General features: G+C 42.7%; 1 protein-coding gene across 1 annotated transcript; it reads left to right on the plus strand.

Annotated features, from left to right (window-relative positions):
• The first annotated feature begins 5,073 nt into the window (after positions 1-5,073).
• On the plus strand, positions 5,074-21,456 carry LOC115392370 (cytochrome P450 2K4-like). Its single transcript, XM_030096962.1, has 9 exons — positions 5,074-5,229; positions 8,253-8,415; positions 14,367-14,519; positions 14,656-14,816; positions 15,179-15,263; positions 17,506-17,597; positions 20,866-20,967; positions 21,043-21,184; positions 21,266-21,456. Exons 1-9 carry the CDS (start codon positions 5,074-5,076, stop codon positions 21,454-21,456), a joined length of 1,245 nt encoding a protein of 414 aa, XP_029952822.1.
• Positions 21,457-23,636: the final 2,180 nt, after the last annotated feature.

Below are 23,636 nucleotides of genomic sequence, written 5' to 3' on the forward strand. Positions count from 1 at the left end.
GATCCCTTGTAGGGAACTTCCTTCATTTCACCCATTGTCCTTCTGGAAGCGCTGGGCTGCCGCAGTGCAGCATCCAGGGACCTGCAGGGGGGTCAAAGGTCGTGCTCATGGAGCTATAGTGGTGCCCCGAGCTTCAAATCCCAAGTCTGCCTCTCTAAAACCCAGGCCACCACTGCCTTATTTTTACTTTAAATTACTTTTTTGAATCCATTTTGTGAAGGTGAATTACATTTCTTATTTTGTTTGAAGAGCTAAATCAAACTGTCACACATTTTATGGCTATCCGGTTCAGGGGGCACTGCAGCCCAGCTGACTGTGGCCCATTCATACTCTGGAAGAAGCAGAAATGTAGCAACAGACGGAGAGAGAGACATTGGACATGGATTTTTAAAGTACACTTATTGACAGCAGTTCTCATCAGTGTTACAGTTTGTGTCAGATTTTAAAAGTCATTCATTCATTCAGATTAAATATTGTGCAAAACAAAGTTCATTGTTTTCTGTACAGCACAGAATATTCTTAAAACACCAGACGTTTTAAAAAGAATTAAATCATTGTGTTGCTTAAAAAAAAGGTACTCAAGCCAGAGTCTGGATTTGATGTTGACTCGCCACACTTCTCTGATCTTCGCCTTGTGCAGGGACAGTTTCTTGGGCTGTGTGGTTTTCAGGAGGGGTCTGGACAGTTACCCCAGCCCCGGACTCACCAGGACCTCAGAGAAGGGATCTGCAGGGTCCAGGGAGAGTTAGCAGGCTCCTATCTGTGAGTGCCAATGCATTCTTCCATGTCTCCTGAAGCCTCTAGGACCCCCGGACAGAATGCATCCCCATCAGAGAGCCCAGGGTCTGGGCATCATTCAGGTCCGGCCCCACGGCATTCACAAACTGACCCACAGTGAGGGTCCCAGACTGGACCAGCCTTCCCGTCAGGCTGGGAGATGTGGGAAGATCATGTCGCTTTAAAACCTGAGAATCTCACACTCAATGCAGGGTTTGCTTGATGATCTGCAGAATGATAATATGTACAATCAGAGAGACGTAATCAGTATTTCAAGATCAAATCTGGGCAGCTGTCTGCAGCAACGTGCAGTCAGGTTCCTACCGAGCGAGGCTCAGGGTTCTGGATACTGATTCCATCAGGAATATTTTCCCCAAGTAGACAAAATGATTCATCGTTTGACCGGCAGCAGTGAAAGAGTTACTGTATGTTTCATATCTCATAAAAATATTATTTCCAAATAGAAAGAAAACACTTTTATTAATCCATCCATCCTCTACATCGCTTCATCCTGTGCAGGGTGAGCTGGAGCCAATCCCAGCTGACTATGAGTGAGGAGACAGGACAGGTGAGGACAGGGTCCATCCTGGACAGGAGAGGACAGGATTCATTCTGGACAGGTTTCCAGTCCATCACGGGACAATCAAAGACTGTCTTGTTCTTTGCTCCTGCTGTCATTTTTGGATCACTGGAGCCTTGTTTTTGTTTTTCTACTCTTCGGTTTCAGGTGGGCGGTGCCGGGCGGTGTTTGCAGACGCAGCAGGCTGGTTGCTGATTACTGTGATTTGTGTCACCTGTCGAGCTGGGTGAGGATTATTACCTTAACTAGAAAAAATTTGCAGTTCCTGAAGAAACTGCAAGTGTGAATGCTGAGCTGAAAATGTTAAACTGTAATGCAGAAAAACTGAATAAGAAAAGGTGAAAAACCCTGAAATAAAGTTGAAAAAGCTTGAAAAAGGTAGAAAAACACTGCAAAAAGTTGAAAAGGGTTAAAAACAGTTGAAAAAGGATGAAAAAGTTTGAAAACACTGCAAAAAGTTGAAAAAGGTTTGAAAAAGGTTGAAAACACTGCAAAAAGTTGAAAAAGTTTAAAAAAGGTTGAAAACACTGGAAAAAAACTTGAAAATGTTGAAAAAGGTTGAAAACACTGCAAAAAGTTGAAAAAGGTTGAAAAATGTTGAAAACACTGCAAAAAGTTGAAAAGGGTTGAAAAAAGTTGAAAAAGGTTGAAAAATTTTGAAAAAGGTTGAAAACACTGCAAAAAGTTGAAAAATGTTGAAAAAGGTTGAAAAAACTGCAAAAAGTTAAAAAAGTTTAAAAAAAAGTTTAAAAAGTTTGAAAAAGTTTGAAAACACTCCAAAAAGTTGAAAAAGGTTGAATGAGGTTGAAAAATTTTGAGAACACTGCAAAAAGTTGAAAAAGTTTAAAAAAAGTCGAAAAAGTTTGAAAAAGTTTGAAAACACTGCAAAAAGTTGAAAAAGGTTAAAAAAAGGTGAAAAGGTTGAAAAAGTTTGAAAACACTGCAAAAAGTTGAAAAGGGTTGAAAAAAGTTGAAAAAGTTTGAAAACACTGCAAAAAGTTGAAAAGGGTTAAAAAAAGTTGAAAGAGGTTGAAAACACGGCAAAAAGTTGAAAAGGGTTGAAAAAAGATGAAAAAGGTTGAAAACACTGCAAAGAGTTGAAAAAGTTTGAAAAAGGTTGAAAACACTGGAAAAAGTTGAAAAAGTTTGAAAAAGTTTAAAACACTGCAAAAAGTTGAAAAGGGTTAAAAAAAGGTTGAAAACACTGCAAAAACTTAAAACAGTTGATAGAGGGAGAAGGAGCAGTGGAGTCAGTGTCAGAGTAACAGAGGATCAATAGAGCTCCAGTCTTAATGGAAACATCCAGACTAATCAAGCAGCAGCAGCACAACAGGTGTGTCTGTTGCAATGGAGACCAGCTGCACAGCAGCCATGACAGTGAATCAGCACTTTTTAATGGAGTGCGCATGGTTGAAGAAATGGCATTTCTCGGGGACCGAGATGTGAAATTGAAAAAGATTTCCACACAGTCAGATTCAGAAGCCTTTCATGAATGTAATGGTGCAGGAATCATGTCTGTAGGATCATCCATTCAGCCACGGCGATTGTGCGAACACGAGTGAAGTTTTGGATTCAGGCGTCTCCAAAATGCATTGGAGCGGATGGGAGAAAATTCTGCACTCTCCTCAAACAAATGCCTCTGGAGAGAGAACCGTTTGAGATAGAGACAAAGTGACTCAATTGTACGGGTCGCAAGAAAAATTCCTACGTTTTGAGGGGTTATTGTGCAGATTGAGCCAAAAATGTGGCCGTACGGACGAGAAAAGAATTTTTTTTTGGGTTAAAATTCAGAGCCTCCCGCACTCTAACTGCCACTCTCCCACTCTAGCTTCTCCAATACACACCCATTATAAACTCCAAAAATGGCTAAAATTCTCTCCATACTTGAAGGGTCACAGCTGAATTTTGGTGAAAGATTTTGCAATGATATTACATAGCTAAATAGAGGACAAAAATGCCTACGTTTTAAAGCTAAAATGACTTGTCTACGTGAAAGTATGACAAAGTTGTAAGGTTCCAAATTTGAAGGAGTTGAAAGGTCAGTTGAAGGGTTTTCCCATTGACTTCAATGTTAAAAATAATTTTAAAATGTTGAAATATTTCAAAAAGTTGAACAAAGTTGAAAAAGTTTAAAAAGGTTGAAGAAAGAGTTTAAAAAGTTGAATATTTTAAAAGTTGAATGGTTAAAATCGGTTAAGATTTGAGGAAGTTATAAGGTTTCAAAGTTTGAAAAAATCTCCATCCGTTAACATGGGGAAAAAAGTTGCACAAAAGTTGAAATATTTCAAAAAGTTTAAAAGATATAAAAAAGCTAGAACATAGCAGGAATGTCCTTAAAAAGCTGCACATTTTGATATCTGAATGGTTCAAATCGGACAAAATTTGTAGGAGGAGAAGCGTGCCAAAAAACGGCGGAAGAAGTCAGAAGAGGAATGTAATCGTGTGAATGCCTTCAGCATTCACACAATGAGCAGTGGCTCTATTTAACGTCATTTCAGAACCTCTGTCTCACTCCAGTGCATAGAAACAGACAGAAGAAGAGTGGAGGTGGTGTGGCTCTATACTTTGACAAGAATCTGGAGTTTAAAGTGGTGGAAAACATGTCAATAGTTGTGAAAAATATATTAGAATGCATTACAAGTCCAATACGTATGAAGAAGAAGAAACATGTCATGGTGAGTTGATTTTATAGCGCACCAAGTTCAAAAAGACTCTTTTAATGAGTGGACATATAATCAATGTTAAAATTTCCACAAATGAATATAACCTTCTGATTTGGTTTTGAGATCTTTTCCTCCGACCGTAACACAGACAACCACACACTCACATTCACTTCAATTTAAAACTGACCTCACATGCATGTTTATGGCCTGTGGGAGTTCTTCTCCTTTGATGCCTGCCTGTTATTCTGCCTCTGGGTTTGGACTGTGACTTGAGCTTTGGATACTCCGTCTGGACTTGTCTGCCTCGAATAAAATCCTGCTTGGCTCCTCATTGCCTCCAGTCTACATTTGGGTTCACCTGGCAAAACAAACCAGTCCATGAATCCATTGGACTTGGAGCTGATTCGAGCTGAACTAGAGGAACAGGGGTTGGAGGTCGATGGGATCAACGCAACTCTGGGGAGCCTGATGCATCCTACTTCACGGAAGAGTCCGCAGTCCTCCGACCATCCAGTTCCTGTGTTCGACTCTGATGTGGGCCAGAATTACCAGTCAGGAAGCCGGCATAGAGGCTGTGATAGAGAACATTTGCAGGATTGCCCCGGGGCTGGGGAGCCACGTAATTCAATCTGTGACGCCAGTCCCTGATGTTAGTATCCCAGCAGCCTCTGTCTCTGTCAGTGGCATCTGAGCCGCCTTCGCCACAGCCAGGTCTGTCTCCATCAGCAGCGTCCGAGGCGCCGCCGTCTTGATTCTGCCTCCGTCAGATGCGTGGCTGCAGCCTCTGCCTCAATCAGCGGCATCTGAAGAGCCGCCTCTCAGCTCTGTCAAGGGGTCCCTGGGGGATGGTGCCAGAGGCCCACCGCACCACCCCTTCCAAGGAGCCTGGTAGCGTAGAGGTCCATAAAGGACATAAATGGAACTAAAGCGGACTTGGCAAATGGTATGTGAGGATATTGAACACACAGCCTGATAAGCAGAGGCAGGGCTGAGACTGGAGCGCCTCTTTTAAAGCCCAATCACCAAGTAATCTGTTCAGTTCATTCCACCACAATGTTTGTCTCAGCAGTCCTGCTGTTAGTATGCCTTTACTTTTTAATTCTCAAAACCCGGAGGCCCAGGAACTTTCCTCCAGGGCCCTTTGCTCTGCCCATATTGGGAAACCTTTTACAGCTGAGCCTGGAGGATCCCTTGAAGTATGTTGAGAAGGTAAGGTAAAATGTTTCAAATTTTTTTAAAAAACATTTTGCTTTGCATTTGTCCTCGAGCATTATTCACACAGAAGCCATGCTCTGTTGAATGTTTTTTATGCTTTTTTAAAAGTATGTGTTGATATGAAGTTGAGATTCTGCACACTTGGAGCTTTTCCCACTGTCCTCTCAGAACAAACAGCCAGCTGATTCAAAGCTATTCATGAGTCTCAGGTATCACTGCTGAGAAGTTTGCCTCTGAGTAGAATATATATAGCGGTTTGTGGTTCTGTGTTTAAAAAGTAAATATATCATTACTGTATCATGTGTTCATTTCATGACATAAATGGCAAAAATCTTTTAAGAAAGGGTGATTTTGAAGATGTTGGAAAAAAAACAACTCGGTGTGTGAGTTAAAATACAATGTGTACCTGTTGACAAGCGTTCCCATTAATCACGGCTCTCATGGCAGGATAAAGAAAAGTTAAAAGACACAAGTTTTAAATCAACGATGTCTCACTCGATTAAACCATGCACTCAGATAACACTGAACAGAAAAATAAACAAAAACCTTGTCTGTCCGAAGGTCACTCAGAGTCCTGGATTTCTTTATTTACTAAAATGGTTGGTGGTTCATTTACCCAAACCTTCATCAAAGTACCTGTAATCAAAATCTGAACTATCTTACTACTATAATACTCTATTACCTGGTATCTGTCTTTTGTTTTGGAAGGATTGGGCAGCAAGAACCAAAATGGTGTGGAGATTTTGACAGCTGCTTGTGTGGCATTTGTAGATATGCACAATCAAATATGTACACATAATTCAAGTATATAGACACATTTATAGGTACTTTATGCCATTTTGTATTGTTCCTGTGGGAACCCTCATACAGGGTTGTTGATTGTAAAAATATCTCATGCACTATAAAAGCTACCACCATAAATTTTTTACTAGTTAAAATCAGAATAGCTGAGCATAATGTAAATTCAGTCTAATATATTTGCTTCAGAACTGTTTACTTGTAAAGGATGTCTTGCAATTGGTCTTCAAAAATCACCGAAAAACTACAACTCTACCAACACAGAAATGTACACACACACTCATTTAAAGATGTCCAGAGTTCAGACTGCTGTACACAATCAACAAATTAATTCAATACTGTTTTCTGTTTTCACCTGTTGCTAAAGTGGCAAAAACAAGTATTTGTCTGGCAGGTGGATATCGATGCAGCGTCTGCAGTGATGCGATTATTGTGTTGGTCCGTTGTAGTGAAAAAGGAGCTGATGCCAAAAGGCGAAGCTCTCGATTTACTGGTCAATCTGCTTCTAACCTCACCTATGGTCATCAGCATCTGTTTAGGATGCTTTCTGGATGTCTCAGAAGGGGGGTGTTCCGGGCATGTCCCACTGGGTGGAGGTCTCAGCGAAGACCTATGGAGAGAGAGAGGAGAGACTGGAGAGATCACGTCTCTTGGCTGGCCTGGGAACGCCTCAGGATCCTCCTGGAAGAGCTGGAGGAAGTGTTTGGGGACAGGGAAGTCTGGGCATCCCTGCTTAGACTGCTGCCCCTGTGAGCTGGTCATGGATAAGATGGATGAATGGATGGATGGATGGATGGATAATTCCATGTTCTTTATTGCTTTGCCACCAGTACTTCACTGTTAAAACACATTCACACTGTGTGGAGTGACTGCTAACCACCACTATAATTCGCAGAACACTTGTAATCAGAGAAACAAGATTTCATGTCCATTTCATGTCATGGACAGTGGTCTTGCTCTCCTTTCCTCAGAATCAGTTGGGCACCGGGGCTTACTAGTGTACAGTTTGACAGCATTAGTCCTGTTTTGTACTAACAGCCAGAAGTGTCTTTTGAGGCTTCACGCCCCAAGAGCCCCACAGACTCCAGCTTGGGACCTGCACTTAGTGCTGGAGGGCTTGTGTCAGCCACCCAGTTAGCCCTTGGCAACAGTGGAGCTCCAGTGGGTGCCAAGCAAGACTGCATTTTTGCTGGCCATTACCTCGGCAGAATGCGTGGATGAGGTACATGCTTCGTCTGTCAGCCCATTATGCCTCAAGTGGCATTCAAATGTTGGGGGTGCACTATAAGACCAAACGTTCTTTTCCCAAAGGTGCTGTTGAGTCTACAGTCTATTCAGCCTTTAGGGCTCGCATGATATGGGTCTCCATCAAGCGTTCCTCGAGACAACGAGGAACTCCTGTGCCCAGTCGAGCCCTGGGTTGCTACATTGACGCTACCACGGGCATTTGTACCTCTGAACAGCCTTTGGTCTGTTATTGAGGCCCTGAAGGAGACTCTGCTCTCTCCAAGCAGCGCTTATCCCACTGGATCAAAGAGGTTATTCGCCATTCTTATCAGGTGGCGAATTATACCCTCTACCACGGGGTGTGTGCTGCCACTCCACCAGAGCGGTGTCCACATCTGGGGCCACTCTGAGGGGAATTCCCCTGGACAGAATATGTGCCTCTGAGATGCCTGGCACTTTTCTCTTGGATGTACAGCTTGAACGCCTCCACTCCACATTCACTGGTTCTTGGCTCTGCAGAGACTTCTCAGTGAGGTTGGTCTCTGGGATTCCTCGTGACTAAGTTGGGATTAATCATTTAGTGCTTTCAGCACCGCCTTCTAGCAGTCAGTAGGAATGAAATAGAACTAAAGCTATGAATGTGACTACGGTGCTATGAATCCTTGATGACCACCAGAGTGCTCTGTCACTCAGAAGTGACCACGTGAGACGATTCTGTAGGAGCTGATCCTGGGGTGACAACAGAACTTATCTTTCTAGGGTCACCCAGGGGTCACAGGTGGAATTGTTGGGATGCCTACTCGAAATGTACATGCGTGAAGGAAACATTCAGGACTTTCAGCACCGCCTTCTGGTGGTCATCCGGAATTCATAGAACCATATTTATAATGTTCGTTCAATCTTGAACTGAAGAATGATAAAAGTCATGAATTTTGTTGTTAAATCTTTAATGTGAAACTTCCAGCCTGGAATATTGTTCTTGTGCTTCACAGCTGAGAAGAAATTATGGAAATGTCTACAGTCTGTTCATCGGTTCCAATCCAGCTGTTGTCATCAGTGGGTTAAAGGTCATGAAGGAGGCCATGGTGACCAAGGGGGTGGATTTTGCTGGACGACCCCAAAACCTGTTCATCAATGCTATCACCATGAAAAGAGGTTGATGAAATTATTAATTCTGTACCAGACCAGTGATTATTAGACAATGATTATTAATACTTCCTATTATCTCTCTCCAGTACTTTTCACTGAGCCCACTTCACACTTTCTCCCCACATATTTGTTTGAAAGCAACATGTACTGAGCCTCATTTCCTGTGGGAGCATGATATTATTTTGTTTGTTTATGTGTTTGTATATGTAGTGAGGACAGAGTGAATTATTGTTGGAAGAATGTATTAAGAAGCACGATAACGCCACCCTGGGAGTTTCACCCTGGGAATTAGATTAAAAAGATACACGTTTTTTGCTCAACAGAGGCATAATTTCAAATGTAAAAATACAGTTTTAAACATATTATGTTAAACATATCTCTATATATATATATATATATATATATATATTTATATATACACACACACACACACACACACACACACACACACATATATCCAGCCATGGCTGAATAGTCTAGTGGTTAGGGACACAGACTTTGGAACAGGAGGTCGGGGATTCGATTCATGCAATAACTGAGGCACTGGAGACTGCTAAGCAACGACTCACAGCCCTAGCTACCCACCTAAAGAGATACACGAGAGAAGTGGAGACCAGGAGAATAAACAGGGTGTTCTCCAACAATCCAGCTAAGGTCTACTCTCAGTGGCAGGGTAAGTAAGACCACAGCAGACCCACCAGGGGCTGAGACTGAGCAATACTGGAAGAGTATCTGGGAGAAAGATGTGTCACACAACACCAATGCCCAATGGCTGGCAGGCTTGCAGGCAGAGCACAGCAACCTCCCAGAACAAGAGCCAGTAGTAATTACAGCAGCAGATGTACAGGCAAGAGTGGCCAAAATGAAGAGCTGGACAGCTCCGGGGCCCGACAAGATTCACACCTACTGGCTTAAGAAGCTAACTGCACGCCGTGAACGCCTTGCAGCACAAATGAACCAGCTGCTAATATCAGGGACCCACCCAGAGTGGTTAACCTAAGGTCGGAGAGTCAAGTCCACCTCTGTTTCCCCCCAAAGGACGCGAGGACAACTCCATTTAATTTCCAACTCCAGATTTATTCAGAATGGGAGTAGGAGTTAGCAATAGCAATAGGTTGTAAACCTTTAAAGACAGGAAAAAAAAAAAATTAAAAATTTGTTGACATCATGAACCACAGAACCAAAATTTCAACATTAACCATTCAAGCTCTCAAACTCAACAATAAGTCAACATTCCAACAGAGTTAAGAAACATATACATATAGTCTGATTTTTTTTACTTTAACTTTAAACTTTACTTCACTTTAAACTCAAATGAACTTTCTTAATTCAAACTGCAATGTGAAATAAACAAATGCCTCAAAGTTTTAACTTTGAATTCAAAAGAAATTTCTTAAAGGTGTAATACAACATTTTGATTTCCGGGTGGATCACCTAAATAATTGGTGGGTCTGTTTGTCAATCATTCTGACGAGCTGCTTTCGTAAGGCGGTTCTCCGTGCTTGCGCCCAATCAGCTTCTCCCTTTTGCGCATGCGCATTCAGAGTGTTTATGTAGCCGGTGAGCTTCTGAGCTCGTACTTACCGATGGCGAGTCTGACATAATGAAACTGTAGCTGTTTCGGAAAAAAAAAGCTTTATTTATGAGCGAGGCGGATCGCAGAAACTGTACAGAGCCGTGCACGCCGGAGAAGAGGAGATCGCGCTCGTACACTTCCGCGTTTTCTGGGAGAAGCAGGAGAGCCGGGCGGATGGTCTGGCGCATGCGCGTTGTTCTTAAAGTGAGTAACAGACGTGGGGCTTCGTCTTTTCGAGAAAATGTTGTATTACACCTTTAATTTAAACTCCAATCAAAATTCCAGAAAGTCCAAACCATTCACACTAGCCAACACAAACCATAACCTCAAACCCTCAAGAAAGACATCATTTTTACACACCACCGGCGTCTTTGGCTTGAAACCATGAGCGGGCTTGTGTCTCTCTGCTCTTCTTCTCGGAGACTGACTGAGCTTCCCCAGACCTCCCCAGGTGCTTTGAATCACTGAGTGATCACTGAGCTCCTGCCAGTCCTACCCAGCTGCTCTTGATCAGTGAGGACTTGCTGATGGTAGTGCATTCTGGGAAATGCAGTGTTTTACCCACATCTCAGTGGCTCAGCTCAGCAATGAAGGACACCCAGAAGGGAACAATACCATCAAACTACCGCCCTATAACCTGCCTCAGCACCACATGGAAACGCCTATCAGGCATCATAGCAGCCAAGATAAGTAGGCACATGGATCAGTACATGAGTGAAGCACAGAAAGGGATTGGCAATAACACCAGGGGGGCCAAACACCAGCTACTGGTTGACAGGGCAATCGCCCAAGACTGCAAGGCTCGCAGCACCAACCTGTGCACTGCCTGGATTGATTACAAGAAAGCCTATGACTCAGTGCCACACACGTGGATACTGGAGTGATTGAAACTGTACAACATCAACAGGACTCTAAGGAGCTTCATTCAGAACTCAATGGGGCTGTGGAAGGCCAGTCTAGAGGCCAACTCAAAGCCAGTGGCACAGGTGAGCATCAAATGCGGCATATACCAAGGTGATGCCCTGTCCCCCCTGCTGTTCTGCATGGACCTGAACCCCCTCAGCCAGATCATTACCAAGAGCGGCTTTGGATACCGGTTCAAGAGCGGAACAACTGTCAGCCACCTCCTCTACATGGATGACATCAAACTGTATGCCAAGAATGAGCATGACATCGACTCCCTGATTCACCTCACCAGGATATACAGCAATGACATCGGGATGTCATTCGGACTAGATAAGTGTGGACGAATGGTATCTAGAAGAGGGAAGGTGATCACAACTGAAGGAGTTGAATTACCTGAAGGGAACATAACAGGTGTGCAGGACAGCTACAAGTACCTGGGGATCCCACAGGTAAATGGTAAACATGAGGAGGCAACTCAAAAGTCAGCCACAGCCAAATACCTACAGAGAGTAAGACAGGTCCTGAAGAGTCAGCTGAATGGCAAAAATAAGATCCAGGCCATAAACACCTACGCCCTACCACTAATCAGATACCCTGCTGGCATAATATCCTGGCCACTGGAAGAAATGCAAGCCACTGATATCAAGACAAGAAAGCTCCTTACAATGCACGGAGGGTTCCACCCTAAGTCCAGCATACTGAGGCTATACACCAAGAGAAAGGAGGGAGGCAGAGGACTAGTGAGTGTCAGAGCCACTATAAAGGAGGAAACCAAGAGCCTCCGTGAGTATACCAAGAAGATGGCCCCCAGTGATGATCTGCTAAGTGAATGCCTCAGACATCAAAAGCCCAGTAAGGAGGAGGCAGAGGAGCTATCACGGACAGACAAAGCCCTGCATGGCATGGACCACCGGCACATTGAAGAAGTGGCTGACATTGAGAAAACATACCAGTGGCTGGAAAAGGGTGGACTGAAGGACAGCACAGAGGCACTAATCATGGCTGCACAAGAACAGGCCCTTAACAAAAGATCAATAGAGGCCAGGATCTACCACACCAAACAAGACCCCAGGTGCAGACTGTGCAAAGAAGCCCCAGAGACAGTACAGACCATCACAGCAGGGGGTAAGATGCTGGCAGGCAAGGCATACATGGAACGGCACAACCAGGTAGCAGGCTTAAGGCCCGTCCATGCTTCACATGTCCGCTTGGGTGCGCGTTGCGCGTTGGTCCGCGTGACGTAAAAATCGTCATGAATTCCTGTCCGCTAGGGTCCGCGCAGACCGATTCGCGGACGTCCGCGCAGCAGCCAGAAATTGAGACCGCGTTGCGCATTGCGCGCAGGTCGCGGAATTGTGCGCATGCGCCAGAGCGCCATAGCAAACAAAACATGACGGTAAAAGTGAAAGTAGACGGAGCTCCAGCCTGATGGCTCCACTTAAAGACACCGAAAGAGTGAAAAACTCGTGGAAAGAGAGAGAGACTGTCTGGAGGGAGGAGGAGGTCTGCAGACAGAAGTGAAAAAGTAACTAATCGCTCCGGCGCCGCCCCCGCGATTCAGAAACAGAAAAAAAAAGGCTAAATAAACTTTAATACTTAAAGATAATGTACTGGTAATGTATGTGCTTAATTTTCTCTAAATAATCTGTAATAAAGGAGCAGATAAACAGTCTGTAGTGCCGGAAAAGCTTCTCGAGGCTGCGTGGATCACCGCGCCTGCATGAGACGCGCACAGCTGAGCTCAAAATGTAGCATGGGAGAAAGCGCGTCCGCATCGGTGGTGCGCGGACCTTCCAAGGAGGACGCGGAAACGCGTACATGTGAAGCATGGACGAGCCTTTAGTGTACAGGAACATATGTACCGAGTACGGACTGGAGGTCCCAGGGTCAAAATGGGAGACACCTCCAAAGGTGGTCGAGAACAATCGAGCCAAGATCCTGTGGGACTTCCAGATCCAGACTGACAAGCAGGTGATGGCCAATCAACCTGACATAGTGGTGGTGGATAAACAGCAGAAGACAGCAGTGGCAACAAGACAAGACAGCAATCCCAAGTGATGGCAACATCAGAAAAAAGGAGCATGAGAAGTTGGAGAAGTACCGAGGGCTGAGGGAAGAGATAGAGAGAGTCTGGGGCGTGAAGACAACAGTGATACCAGTAGTGATTGGGACACTGGGAGCAGGAACCCCCAAGCTGGGAGGATGGCTCCAGCAGATACCAGGAACAACATCTGAGAGCTCTGTTCAAAAGAGCGCAATCCTAGGAACAGCTAAGATCCTGCAGAAACCTCATATATATGTGTATATATATATATGTGTGTGTGTGTATATATATATATATATATATATATATATATATATATATATATATATATATATATACATATATACATATATATATACATATATATATATATATATATATATATATATATGTATATATATATATATATATATATATATGTATTAAAATTCACACTCAGGGAGAAAGAGAAATTTACTTTGGCTGAGGCCCGTTGGATGGGCACAAGCCAGCGCAGAAAAAAAGAAACGGAAAAAAAGAACAACTTAATCACCAGGCACACACAGCAAACACACAGCCAAGCATTAGCCACCTGTGAGCATCTACGGCACTGCGATGACAGTATACCTCCCGCAGTCGATCAGTGCAGCAGCATATAAGAGATACGGAGTAGCACACAAACAGTCGCCCTGCAAACATGCACCCATTCTGTAGGCACAATTAATGAAATGAAGCAGTCAGCGAGGTGAAGCACTGCAGTCATACCTGTCAAACAAACAGCCTCGACAAAATGAAGTGCCAGAGCTCAGGCGACTGGGTCACCTCATTGGTGGCCAATCAGAAGCACCCTTTCACACAGTACATAGAGCAGACGCCTCTCTGCTGCTACATATAATTTGTTTAGTTTTTAAATAACTCTCAACTTACAGTACATGTTACAATGTTATGGCTTCAAAAACTACAAATATACCAGCCTGTCGTGTTTGGGGGATGCTTTGACGAGGAGCCTAAAGTTGAACGACAACTGTCCATTCTGCTCCCGCAGTTTCTCAATGTCTCCTGGGGAAATCTTGTCCAAAAACATGTGCATCATAGGTTGCAGACATGATCAAGGAAACAAACTAAAATATTAACTTTTTAACTTAATTCTCAGACAAGCAAAGGCAGCAGTGTATCTTAGCGGAAGAAACTAGGTAGAAAAAACCATGAATTGTAATGTGAATGTGTGGGGGTTTTTTTCTGAAGCTGATTGAAGTCGGGCTAAAGGTTAATTTTAATTTCTACAAATGGACAATGTGGACAAATTTGTCAGCATTTGCTCGTTTGTGTTTTATTGTGCCAAATGATAATGTTCTGAGGAAGTTCTTCACAGAAGTTGCATGATTGTAATATGTGCCTATTGCATTTTCTTTTCAAAATAAAAATAATAATAATAATCTTTAACCGTTGTAGGAGTGGCTCTGGCCGACTATGGGTTGAGTTGGAAGGAGCACCGTCGCTTTGCTCTGATGACTCTGAGAAACTTCGGGATGGGGAGGACCTCAATGGAGGACCGGATTCATGGGGAGATTCAGTACCTCATCAAAACTCTGGAGAGCAACGTTGGTAGGTCATCCATGGGCAATAACAGAAACATAACTAATAATCTGATACGTCATCATGGTTCACACCACTTGATTTAATTCTATTTTCCGTTCCTGCACAAAAGCCCTTCATGCTTCAATGTCAATGATCTTTACAGGTGAAACCATGAGTCCTGAGCACATGTTTCACAAGGCAGCGTCAAACATCATCTGCCAGGTTCTGTTTGGTACACGCTACGAATATGACAACGACTTTGTCACAGTGATAATTCAGTCTGTTGTTGAGATTACCAAGCTCATCAATGGTCCTTGGTCGATGGTGAGTTAAAGCAGAGTCTACAGCCGTACCATGACTGATGTGCAACATGAAACCAAAGCAGAATAGCAGAAAGCTGCCACCTCTGAGCCTGGTTCTGCAGGTTTCCTCCTTTTAATCGGGACTTTCTCCTTTCCACAGTGGCAAAATATAAATAAAGATGGACTGTTTGAAGTAAATGGAAAAACTCATGTTCTGTCAGCAGTGCATTTATGTGAATGAAGAGCCTCCTGTGTATTTATACAGAGTAAAATCTTTCAATTGACTGACAGATGTTTTACACACACACACACACACACACACACACACACACACACACACACGAATGATATGATAATTTTTTCTCCTCTCCATTATTTTACCAGCTGTATGATTCCTTTCCCTTCATTCGTAACCTGCCGCTACCCTTCCAAGAGGGCATTAAAAATGCAGAGGTAATGCTAACAATCAGTTTGAACCATACACATCATCTGTTACCATGAACACCCTTTTAAAATGCATTATATATATATGTATATATATATGTATATATATATATATATCAGTGGCGGACCGTGCATTTCACATTAAGGCCTTCAGAACAGATCCGCCTGAACCAATCCACCTCTCAAGAACTATTTTGTCTACAAAAAAAATCCTATTATGCAGATATGCACATAAAGAGCTGTTGCACAGCAGATAGATACTTGTGCACCCAGAATAAATGCCTTTGCTGACGTGCACAAGTCTCCTACTACATCTGTGCACATACAATGAGCATCAACAACTTAATAAAACAGCAATATTATTTAGGAAAAGAGGAACATTTTACTCACCAAAATCCCGATTATTTGAAAACAAAATACATCCTCCTTTCCTTCCTCAAAAAGAGATCAACTGCTCTGTCATATAGATTATCCGTGCGTTTCAGTTCCATAAAGCCAGGGCTGAAAGTCCAGCTTGCCCTGTGGTATTTCTGGCGTAAGCTTTATTTCTCTTCAGGTCTTCTTCTGCTTCTTCTTTGGAATAATTGAGGTAGGCGACCAACAACTTAGGTGCATACCGCCCCCTACTGTATCGCTTGGTGAATGTAAATCAGAGGGCCTGGATATGCTGTTGTTAGAAGCTAGAAGGCGCTGAGTCGCCAACTCGAAATCTGATTGGTTGAAGCAACTGTCTGATTGGTTGAAGCAGCTGTCTATTTGATGCTTCACTTTACTTCACTGCGCCATCAGGAACGGACAGTGAAGGCCTCGGGCAGATTTCTTTGACCCTAGCAACAGATGATGCCTGAAATCTGATTGGTTAAATGATTTAATATGAAAAAAACATGTCTGGAAGCAGCGCAACCACGGGAAAACTATGAAAGGAACTGGAACATACCGTTTGGAATCATTTATTAATTATTTATGGACAAAATATAATTTACATCAGTCTGTAATTCAGATAATTTTTAGGCCAGCAGAGAAGGCTTTGCAGGCCCTGACGACCCACCACTGCTGAAAACTCTGGTCAGAGTGATAATTCACAAATGTTCTGTGATGTTGAGGAGCAGAGGAGAAAGACACTTTATCACACACTGCCCGTCGCAAGGATGGAGACTGTCTGGGTGAACAGTGGTGTGGGTTTGGGTGTAGCCTGGCCTCCACCTGCCATGCCGCTTCTTCTCCACCTCTGTCACTCTGTGGCTCTCTCGCTGTTCTCAGCTGACTACATGCTGTCGCTCACTCCTCTTTCTTTTGAGTGATTCCAGTGTCGCCAGCAGATAATATAAATTTCCTTCCTCCACCTCCACAACAAGCTCTTCTATTCCACTCTCTGTTAAATGTTCCTTGTCCTCTCTGCCACCAATGAGCATAAAAGTCCACTGATCAGCAGACAGAATATTCAGGAGCTACTTTGCATTGACCATTATGGTAGAAAGTGGACGTATCGAGGGTGGGACATGAGTTATATTCCACCTGCAACTTTCCAAGTTCACTATATTTATAAAAGTAAAAGTGCATCTAAGTGTGTGTGCACAGTTTTATAAATCTGAATACATTTTGTCACACATTTCCCCGTTTTGGGCTCACAGACACGTTTAGGATTTAATAAACACCAAAGTGTCTGTTGTGCAGGATAAATGATTCTACAGGACATTTTATAAATGAGGCCTCAGATGATGTGATCCTGAGATGTTGTTGGTTTAATCTATTGTTTGTCCTGTCCCGGTGCAAGTGCCGTGTCTTGATGTCAGTGGTGGAAAATCAAATGCTTAAAATCAAATTCCCAGAACAAATGCTGAGTGAAATCTCCAGGCGTTCGCTCATAGGAAGTTTCTTTTTTGAGCTGTTCTGCATCGTTAAGACACAAAACAGAGCTGCTTACTGTCCGATTGGTTTCAACTGGGACATTTTGCAGCGAACATAAAGATGTTAAAATTAAACGTGTGGTCCGCGTTTTGACACGTGACATATGAGTGTCTCCTCTGTCCAGCTGTGCCAGATGTTCTGTTTCATTTCACATGCAGACCTCCTGCACTTCATCCTCTCCTCTCTGTGTTTTCTGGTTTTTCAGTCTTCGCTGGTCTTTCAGATTGCTTTCTGCCTGCTCCTGCTTGGTAACCTCTGCTCCAGTCTGACCTTTATACATAAAACCTTTGAACCCCTGTGAAACCCTGTGCTGCCTCCGTCTAATTACTTGAAATGTTCAATGTAATCTCTATTTTATCTTACAGAAAGATGTCAGCGGGAGATCGATCAGGTGCTGGAAGGGAAGGCTCGGGTCACTTTTGAGGACAGACATAAAATGCCTTATGTTCAGGTACCAGAGATATGTCTCCTTGTTATTATATCTTTTTAAACATAGTGGATGTTAACTAAATAATTAGTCCAATCAATACACTGCAAAATTTGTTTAAGAAGCAGGAAGAAACATCTATTTATTAAGCCCAACCCCCTCTTCAGTCTGTTTGCATCCTGTGTTTTATTTTTAACCAAGTGAAAATAAATGCGTTTTAAGGTCTCTTTTAAAAAATAGACGGTGAGGGGTCCTGTCTGATGTGCAGTAGAAGCTCATTCCACAGCTTAGGGGCAGCAACAGAAAAAGCTCTGTCCCCTCCGAGCTCACGCTTGGAACTCGGTACCTCCAGGAGCAGCTGATCAGCTGACCTGAGGCACCCCATACGGTCCAGTTGGTCCTCAGACGTGGACCTGCATCGCGGTGTCTCCCTCCCTTCTTCCTCTCCTCGATCATGGCTGGACTGACTGAGGACTCTGCGTCTTTTTCTCTGTTGGATTGTAACCTGCTGTCATCTCCCATCTGACTGGCCTCTCACTATGTTCTCACTCACTGTCATCTCAAAGCTTCCTCTCCAGTTTATACCAGCTGGGGCTGACTTCCCATCAGGAGTCGTGACGGTGCCTCTACAGGCATAATTCATTACTACATCAAGTTCTCAGCCTGATAATCAGATAAGCCCCGCCAGGGCTCCCAGAGCTGTCCCCATTAAAATACACAATCGACATCTATAGACGTCAGTGGTAGTCAGTGAGCTTAAGGCCGGTTCCAGTCTGGGGGTCGGATCGGGATCCTTCAAATGAGGAGATACTCATCTTTATCATTCTACCATGTGTTATTGTACCGTCCCCCTGTTCCTGCTCGGTTTTTTTCTTAATGAGTCCACCAAGTTTTAGTCTTCAATTATTAAACTAGAGACTTTAATCTCCACATTGATGACCCATCTTGTACTGTGGCAGCTGAACTGATAACTATTTATTCCTTTGATATTATTCAGCCTGACTTGTGTTGAAGGCCACACTTTGGACTTGGTGTTATGCCATGGCCTAAATACTGATTCTATGAGTGTGGAAGACTTTCACATAAGTGATCACTGCTGTATTTTAATTAAACTTTCATATTGTCACCTTCTGCTCACTGTGTGGAAATACAGACACGTACTGTGAAATTCATGAAATCAGAGCTGATATCAAACCTCCCACAGAGTTTACCTGCTCTGCCATCTCCCTCGCACCCCTGGTCCTCCTTCTCTCCTGTCAGCCTGCAGGATGTGAAGCCTTCAGTCTGTAGGATGAAACCCTCATTGAGCCCTGCTGACGTTGTGCCTGCTCTACTTTTCCTAAATGTTTTTGACAGTGTTACTCTTTGTTCTGTGATAAATCTCTCACTTAAATCTGGCTCGGTCCCCAGATACTTCAAACATGCTGTGAGTGAGGTGAGTGACATGTGGTGAGTCTGATTCTGAAAAAGCCAAATTCTTTTTCTGGGGAGCCTAAAAACTGCCTTGGTCTGAGGCCTCCTGCCTTTGGCTGTTAGAGATGGCTGTCCAGCTCCCTCCCTGCCTTTTTGGAGGTCCTGGGGCAAAAGGTGACAAAGGTCCCTTATCTGCGAAAAGCGCTTTATAAACAAGCTTTACTTTCTTACGTTCTCAGCTCCTGGAGCTCCAGAGCGTGTTTCTCCTGTGAGGCTGCAGCTGCAGCTTCCAGAGCAGCTCTCTCTGCCTCAGCCTGCAGGCGCACTGATGCAACAGGAGATCTACTGCTTCTTGAGATTGTATGATTTCTGCCGTGAGATTTTTAACTGGAAACACGAGTTAACACGTTGGAGATGTCGTCACAGGGGCTCACTTCACTCTCAACACAATCCTCAGTGTTCCCATTTTCAGCAGGCCTGAGAGCACCATTGTTTTAAACCACTTGTTCACATCCTCCATATATTTATTTCCAGCCAACAGGTTTGCATTGAACCATACTTCAGGTTTTTCCTTTTCCTCTGGAGGTAAATAATTTAACAGACTCATGTGTTTCCTTTGCTCAAATAGCACAGTGTCTTGTATTCGTTGAGATGATAATGCAGTTCTGGTTCATATTGTCTAATTGTTGTTTTTAGATTACATGTTCAGGTTGGACCAGACGAGGCTGTATGACAGCTGCAGCAGTCCAGTCCCTCACTCGCAGCCGGCAGGCTCACAGTCGGGGTTTCCACTTCTTACATTTTTTAGAAACAGTCGCCGTTCCACCTTCACGGTTCGATGTCTTTGGGGAGTTGGACGTTTGTTTGTACCTTCTGTTCGATCTTCATGGTTGGACTGTTCCTGACCTCCCCTGAAAATCCGTTCCACAGTTTCACTCTGCACATTGAAATATTAAATGTTTTTAATGGATGCTGACAGTTTAGTTCCTTCCTCCATTGAGTTTCAGAAACAGTTTTTGAATGTTCCCTGGGAGTGAGGTATTCAGTGCTTTGTGAGGGGCAGCTGTGGTTCAGTGGGGAGGGCGGTCGTCTTGCAATCGGGAGGTTGTTAGTTCAGTTCCTGTCTCCCCCTGTCTGTATGTTTAGTTTAGTTTATTTAGCACATACAATGAAATATATCACATAAACCAGTGCAGAAAAAAGAAACAGTGCAGGGAGGAGCGGGCAAGCCAAAGGCTTATGAAGAGCCCCCACCTAATAAAATTATGCAGATATCGTCAAAAACAAAAAAAAAACAAAACAAAAAAACGGCAAATAAATAGAATACATAAATAAATAAAATAAAATACAAAACAACAAAAAGCATCATAAACTCTCATGCAAAACAAAAGAAAGAAAGAAAAAAAAAGACAAAAGAAAAGAAAAATGCTGTTGACGTGGCAGCCGCCTCCACTGGTGTATGAATGTGGTAACGCAGTGTAAAGTCCTTTGGGCTCTGTCAATGCAGTGTAAAAGCGCTATATAAGTGTAGTCCATTTACCATTTTTTCTGTTTGAAAATGTTTTGTGAATTACTCTTATGACCTTTTCACTCATTTAAAAATAAGAATATGGGACTTCTGCGGCTCAATCAGTTAAGATTTTGAGACTATTGACTAAAATACCAACCAATGTAACATCTTGAAGCCCTCTGAGGCAAATGTTGTTGTGATACTGGGCTATACAAAAATAAATTGATTGATTGATTGATTGATTGATTGATTGATTGATTGATTGATAAAATCTGTAAGAGAGAAAGTGCTGAGGGCTTTGCTGCCATGTTTTTACTTTCCTCTTATGAAGATTTGCGACAGCAGCTAATAATAAGTCTCTGTTTTCAGGCTGTGATCCATGAAATTCAGAGAGTGTCCAACGTTGGTCCACTCAGCATTTATCACTGTACCACCAAAGACACAGAACTCATGGGATATTCACTTCCAAAGGTAATGGATTACTGTTTAGAAACATTTCAAATAAAAAGTGAAAAGATCCATCAGGACTCTTTTTTTCCTCTTCAGGGAACCATAATCATTCAGAACTTGACCTCGGTGCTGAATGAGGAAGGCCAGTGGAAGTTCCCTCATGAATTCAACCCTAAAAACTTCCTCAATGACAAAGGAGAATTCTTCAAACCGGAGGCCTTCATGCCTTTCTCTGCAGGTACGACTGCATAAACACCTTCATTTATGACCAGGGAGAGTCAAATCAGACGACTCTTCTCCATTTTCTTGGGTGTCTCAGGTCCTCGGATGTGTCTCGGAGAGGGTCTGGCTCGCATGGAGCTCTTCCTCATCCTGGTCACTCTGCTGAGGAAGTTCAAGTTCATCTGGCCTGAAGACGCAGGAGAACCAGACTTCACTCCTGTCTTTGGTCTCACCCTGACACCCAGACCGTATCGCATGAAGGTGGAGCTCAGATCAACCAGAGACTGAGAACATTACTGCAAACGTGTGACATTGTTGGTATTTGAGACATTCTTTAACATCAAGTTTTCTCCCTTCTTCTTGTCAACGCTGCTCTCTTCATTTGTTGTCGGAACACATCAACATATTTCATGTCATTCTTTGTCCAATATATCAGCTCTCATAAGAGCTTTAGACGCACATGAACAGGCACACAGACAAATGGATGCAATGGATCACAAACAGAACTGATGAAGAATAATTTAGCTTCAACAAATGACCTATTCAGATCAATATTCTGATTAATAATGCAAACAAGTCTTTTTCAAAACAGCGTCTTCGTATAAACGTCAATCCGTCCAACTGATGAATATGAATATGAATAAAATGTTCAAACCACAGATGAAGCCTTGTTTTTTAATTTAATGAATGTATTTTCAACACGAACAACATTTAAGCATAGTACATAGTACTCGTCCCCTCTTCACTTTTCCTGAATCATCAACCTGATACACCTGCTTCCAAATAATCCTAAAAAAAAATAGCAGAAATAATCATCACAGCATTAACAAAACAACCAATAATATGAAATAAAATAATGGAAAATGAATAATTATAAAAATAAATAGATTAACAAGGAATGGTCAGTGGTGTCGAATACTTTTTTATTAAAATTAATGAATAATCCTGTTTTATACGTTTTGATCGTTGTTCAAAGCAGAGACACCTGAGAATAATATCATGGGAGATCCATGATGGTTTTCAACGTGTTTCACAGTGAAAATTAGATATTAAGTGTCTGTCTGATGGTGAATCATGCAAATCATAAATCGTGTAAAAAAAAAAAAAAAAATGTTTTTATGAGGCTGAGAAATGAAGCTTAAATTTATTATTATAAATAACCGTGGAAGACTGTTTTGATTAACATGTTGACCAGCTGCAAACTCAAATTTGATGTCTGGAATAAGTGCAATTTGTTAAAGGAAGTTTTTTTCAAACCGTGAGCAATAAGAATGGAAAGAAAACCTGCTGCTGGTCACAGCTTTTTCTTCATTTCAGTGTAAAACACATTTTGATGTCCAAATCATCAGACACAATCTCCTGCAACATCCTTAATATTTAAGCTATTTTGATGATTCATGGCTCATTTTAAAGTTCTTTTCATGCTATTTCTCGGGGACCCTTTGGTTCTTGCAGCATTTCAAAATTTTACTTCCAGACCTGCTTCCAACACAGCAAGAAAGACTGATTTTTTTTTTTTTTTTAAGTTTGTTTTAAATGACAGATGCAGAAATACACTCCACTATACTCTCCAACTATGAATGAATGAGGAAATGAAACTCCTGTTTGGCTGGAAGTAGGCGGAGTCAGAGAGAAACTTTAGGTTTTGAGGGAAAAACCTGCTCCGGACCAGTTTAGTTCCAGAGAGCCGAGAGGTGAGGTTACCTCCCTCTGTGAAACTGAAATCTCCCAGTTTCCCTCCTTCGAGGTTAAAAGACAGAGTTTTCACTAAACCTGTTTCATGAAATGGATCCTGAGTCCCACCATTTACAAAGGACTCATTTCTCTTATCGGCTGCAGCATCCAGACGATATTCCGCTTGATCGTTGTCCAGAAAGTAGTCGAGATAACTCGTCTTTCCAGAGCCACTGATTAACACACTGTTCAATATGTTTCATATTCCTTCAAAGAAAAGCTTCAGCTAAGTCCTATAAACGAGGAAACCTGTTATATTAATAAATAAAACTTCCTTGAGTCAAGTATGTTGTGAAATCCACTTTTTGACTCAACCTTCAAGAACAGTTTCTGTAATTTGTAATGTAAATGTGACGAGTGGGCAGATTTTCAGCAGAGTGACTCAGAAATGAGTCAGTGGTAAAAGGCAGTGGTCTTTTTAAACAGGCTTATTTTGGAACACTGTTGCCCCCTTGGCTGGAGACAGATGGGGTCAAGGTGTGTGTGGGTTCAGTCACTTCTGTTTTTTTATGCTGTAAACAGCAACAGGAGTCACAAAACACCACTGCTGAGCACCAATGCCACAAATAACCATCACTGATTACAGTATTAAAATAATGGCCGTGTGGGTGTGTGTGTGTGTGTGTGTGTGTGTGCATGTGTGTGTGTGTGTGTGACTCACTGTTGTGAAATCGTGGGATAAGTTGCTCTTTGCTCTTCAGGAAGTTTCACCATCTCTTTCCGAACTGCATTAC

Source organism: Salarias fasciatus, chromosome 7 (genome assembly GCF_902148845.1).
Source record: "Salarias fasciatus chromosome 7, fSalaFa1.1, whole genome shotgun sequence".
In the NCBI taxonomy this organism is placed as follows: domain Eukaryota; kingdom Metazoa; phylum Chordata; class Actinopteri; order Blenniiformes; family Blenniidae; genus Salarias; species Salarias fasciatus.